General features: G+C 39.8%; 1 protein-coding gene across 2 annotated transcripts in view; it reads left to right on the top strand.

Moving 5' to 3' along the window:
• The first annotated feature begins 1,115 nt into the window (after positions 1 to 1,115).
• Positions 1,116 to 4,871, top strand: part of NUDT3 (nudix hydrolase homolog 3) — a 45,908-nt gene continuing 42,152 nt past the window's right edge. The window contains exon 1 of one of the 2 annotated variants that reach the window (XM_077382077.1): positions 1,116 to 1,351. In XM_077382077.1, the coding sequence (XP_077238192.1) occupies positions 1,284 to 1,351 (68 nt within the window). In that variant the 5' untranslated portion in view covers positions 1,116 to 1,283. Of the gene's footprint in view, positions 1,352 to 4,241; positions 4,352 to 4,871 lie in introns of those variants that run through there. The other variant, XM_077382076.1, reaches the window with a different exon arrangement.

The raw sequence follows: 4,871 nt of genomic DNA, 5'->3' as shown, positions 1-4,871 counted from the left end.
TTGCACCAGTGTCCACAGTGTGCCAGGCTTAATTTTTGTGTCTCTCTTTTTCATGGTAATCAGGTCCCTCTCTTAGGCCGAGTTTGTCTTGGATTTTGAGAACCGAGTGTTAGTAAAAACAGCAATTATTAAACTCAGAATTACGACTAATTTTGAGTCCAATAATCTCAAAATTCAAAACAAATAGGACCTAAGGATGCGACCAGAATCATGTAGTTCACCAGATCAACGCTCATGATTATACAAAACACTAGGTCCCATGTGTAGTGGGGCTTTTTATGAAACAGGAGCGCATTTGAGACCAATCGAATTAATGGCGAATATGAACCCTTCTTTGATCTATGTGCCCCACTTCTCTAGCAACTGACTGACTGACTGTGATCACTGCATGTGGCTGGAGATCGACGTAAGTGGTTGATTTTATCAATTTCCATGTGAGCCAGGTGTGGAAATCAGATGGACATAAATTTAGGCGTGAGGAGGAATTAGGCAAAGGCTGCCAAGACCATTGCCATTTTTATTGGAAGCAGTCTATTGCTTGCCTGAGAAGTTTTTTTATTTATTATGGTGTTTCATACCGTCGCCCACACATGGTGGGCCCCAGGATGAAAATGCCCAAATGGCTATTTTTCGAGGGAAATGTTATCAGCACTGCTGTATTTTGATGATGGCACTCCTTACTTTATTAATATGGCCCGCACCATAGGATGATCCAAACCTTCCATTAGATGGGCCACACCCTAAATAGGCTGTGCCCCAAAAATCATTTTCACAGGTTGATCCTAACCCTCTGATCTATAGAAGAACTGGATATTATCGAAACGTTATAGATCGGAGGGCTAGGATCATCCTATGGAATGGAAATATGATTTTTGAGGCACAAACTATTTATGTTGTGTTCTATCATATGAACGGTTTGGATCATCCTATGGTGTAGGCCGAGGGGAAAGTGATATATTCACCGGGAGGGTGTCCCAACTCCCAAGTAAGAATAAGAAGAAAAGGGCGAATATATCATTTCCCCTTCGGAGGAAGAAGATTGAAGTGTTAAATTAGTGGGACCAATTACTTGCGTACTCATGCCGATCATTACTTATTCGATCTCTCTTTACGTGGGCGAATATATCATTTCCCTCTTTCGAGGATGAAGATGGAATTGAAAAATTAGTGGGGCCCATTACTCGCTTGCTCATGCCGTTCATTCCTTATTCGATCTCCATCGTCTATATAAATCAAAGGTTTTGGAGCGGGGCGTTCTCATTGCCCTCGTGCCTGTCGCAGAAATGCAGAACGAAGAGCTTCTCGACGTTTTCACAATAACAGGCCAGAGAACTGGAATTTCCAAAACCAGGCGAGTTTTGCTTCTCATGGAATTTCTCGAAATTTCCCTGTAGTTGAATGCTTTTTTGTTTTTTTATTTTTTCTTTCGTTTCATTTCTGCGAACACGAATGGTAGCGTGGTTTATGATTCTTGCAAATATAGTCTCCCAACTTTTTGCTGATTTACTCCAAAGTTTCAATAGTTTCTAGGTTTTTTTGAATCTATATTCTTCCATTACCATTTGATCTTCTGTTGCTTGTATATAGGGCTTTGATGAAATTTCTGAAGTTCATGAAGGTTTTAAGATGTAGATCGGGGGTTCCTGATTTCATCGTTAAATAAATTGCAACTCTTATTGTGAATTTTATTGAAGAACGAGTTCTGTTAGTTTTATGCGAATGCATTGTTCATGGTCCTCGATAGAAACTGTTGAATGCCATTTGAGGTCAGAATTCCACTGAATGAGTAGCAACATAGCGTACTATGGAATCAATGACTTTTTACATTAAGTACGAGTTAAGTGTTTTGGTATTCTTTGTTGATAGGTGATGGGGTCCGGACTCAGCACTGATGGAATCCGGACTCAGCACTGATGGGTCCGAACTCAGCGTCCAATTGGCTGCTGGCACGTGGCCCTCACAAGGACCGTTGGAAGGCCAACACCTGTCCCTACTAGGTATGACACCTGGACCAATCAGGGACTTCCACCTGCCCTCCTTAGGTATGAGACCTGGTCCATACAGAGGCCACCACCTGTCTTGGACAGGTGGCTCAGAACTACCACCTGTCCTAGACAGGTGGCTCAGAATCACGCTCAGAATCACTATAAATAGCCTTCACTTGTGCTAAGGTGAGGGATCTGAGAATCAAAACTCTAAGCTTTTGCTCTGACATTGCTCTGCACTCCTGCTCAGACTTGAGTGTCGAAGCGCCCGTCCGGAGTACCACTCCGGGTTGGTCCTCTGACCCTTTTCTTTCTTGTCTGTACCCTTGTGCAGCGCAGGACTCCACCAGCCCTTCAGCCGTGACTTGTTAGCTCGGACCATCCAGCCCTACCATAACCTGTTACCAATTTTAGACCTAACAATAGGCAATCGAGACTATAGTTACTAGATGGTGTCTCATGGCACTCTAATGGTACCAGTCATTTATCCCTTTTTTTTAATAGGGAAGCCACCTCTAATGATTTTAAATACAATTTCTTGTTTGCTCATTTGCCCTTGTGGGGTTATGTTAGCGTCACCACTCTTTTTGGATCCAATTGCTCTGTTATTTTGGGGGATGACTATCTGTAAATTATATGATTGCACATAGTAGTTCCTGTATTTTTGAATCATACAAAATTTTATGGGACTTTGGGACGAAAATCAGATTCTACAATGATGATGGAGATTGGAGCATAAATATCTCTAGCTAAATAGTTCTTTGGCCCTCATGGCCCTTCATAAAAAGGGGGCATTTGAGGAAAATCACAGACGCACAACAAAGTCTACCCTGCTCATGACATTTGATGGAAGCATCTCTTATAGGTGCTTATGACGCTGACTTCTAATCATGCTCATGTTGCAGAGCTCACACATCATTTCCTTGCTATATGCTCAAGGGAAAATGTACAATATTAGTTTTCTTATTATTATTTTCTTTTTCTTCGATCCCGTTCGCATGCGCATCTAATGTGATTTGGACTGATTTGGTGGGCTCATCATGGATAGGCTATAACCCAAAAATCATGTTTCAAATATTATATCTGTTCCATATGGACCCATTTGTAGTCCTCAATAGTCCTCCAATGGGATGGTTAGGATTATCTGAAAATGGGATTTTTTTGCTGTCCTCATCCATAAATGGATCCAGTGGATGAAGTTTCCAGATCACATATGCGTTCCAGGATTGGAGTGCCTCATACTTTAAAAAAAAGAAGTGACTAATACTCGCTAATTGCGCTTCTCTTGGAGCTCACAGGTCCCCTTTTTTTACTATTGTTCTTGCTGACATTCTATGAGCACTTTTGGATCTCAACCATAGTCCATTTTTTTTTTTTTCTGATTATGTATTATGTATACTGGTGGTCACGGGTTCGAGTCGCGGATACAGCCTCTCTGTAAAGTAGGGGTAAGGCTGCGTGCATCTAGCCCTCCCCAGACCCTGCAATGGCGGGGTGCACTGGGACGCCTTTTTTTTTTTTTTATGTATAATGTATACTGGTGATTTGACATCCGTAAGAAAGTTCTTATATAGACGTCACATTGGCAAGTCATATTGTTAAATGAAATCCCCTCATGATTCACCTTGGAGGAAAACGTTCTTTCCACATCTTCTATCACTCCATCTGATAGATCGATTCAAGTTCGGACTTGTTACTCGCACTTTACCATTTGTAGATGTAGATTTATATTTGCCTCCAATATCACAAGTTTCTTCTCCATATGTTATTATTAGTTATAAGTGTAACTTATAAGGATGGTGATGAGGCTGAGCCTTACCCTTTAGTCTAGCAGCTGTTTGAATTTTGTCTTTGTTGGGGTTGTGTGAAATGGTATCAAGAATGCCTCTCTAAAAACAAATTTTGAAGGAATATGTCTTCACGAGACTCTCTAGGCTAGAACCAATTCATCCAAACATATTTGGAATAAACAGCTCAAACTAGCATCTCAGAGCTTTTAGAACATCTTGAAGGAAGATGGTGACAAAAAGGTTTCAGTAGATCATATGCTTTGCTGGTCAGAAGTTAAGTTTCTAGTATTATATGATCTCAACAAGAGTTTTGATATGAAACATATTTGAAGTATTGTATTTATTTCGGAAATTAAATTTGGTGAAAATAAAGTTTAGAAAGCTCAACTCAATCTTGATTTACTAGATAAGTTTAGTGGCCAGCTATAAATCTGTAAGCTGATGATGGTTTGGCCAGCTATTGCAGGATAGCCAATCAATAGTGTGACAATATATAATGGTTTGGTCCAGGGGTGGGGAAGTCAGGATGGTGTTTTCAGGTCTGACTGCAAGCAATGGAGAGATTTTAGCATTGAGGCAAGGGATGTGATTATTATTTGCAGTATCGAGAAGCTTTCATAATAATGGCTATTAAATTATTCTTCAAATGTAATTAAATGGATGACTAATTGTGTTGATTATTCTAGGAAATTGGCTAATCCATCAAAGTATTTAATGGAATTTTTACTTCTTTCGAGTGTCTCAATCAATATTTATTAATAGTTAATTTCGGAGGTGGATTCTTTGGCTAGAGGAGTGGCGAGACTGAAACTAATCGATTTTTTTTTTCGAATGGTAGACTGAAACTAATTGATGATAACCATTTCCTGTTGTAAGTGTTTTGGATTAGCAGGATTGTGATCATGTCCATTATTTGAATACCTCTGTACTTGGTTTTCTCTCTTTAATGCCGTTAAAAAAAGATTTACGATGTGTTTGGCAAGAGTGCTTAAATTCTTAAGTTTCATTCGACTTAAAGTTCCCTTATGTTGTTTTTCTGCTAAGCATAAGCCTAGAAGTGGCCAAAGGTATGATTTCATTTGAATATCTCTAGTTA

Source organism: Tasmannia lanceolata, unplaced genomic scaffold, assembly GCF_043159265.1.
Source record: "Tasmannia lanceolata isolate RefF3 unplaced genomic scaffold, GAP_Taslan_0.1 ptg000006l, whole genome shotgun sequence".
Lineage (NCBI taxonomy): Eukaryota > Viridiplantae > Streptophyta > Magnoliopsida > Canellales > Winteraceae > Tasmannia > Tasmannia lanceolata.
The sequence above is the reverse complement of the archived record's forward strand: the minus strand, read 5'-3'. Positions and strand labels throughout refer to the sequence as shown.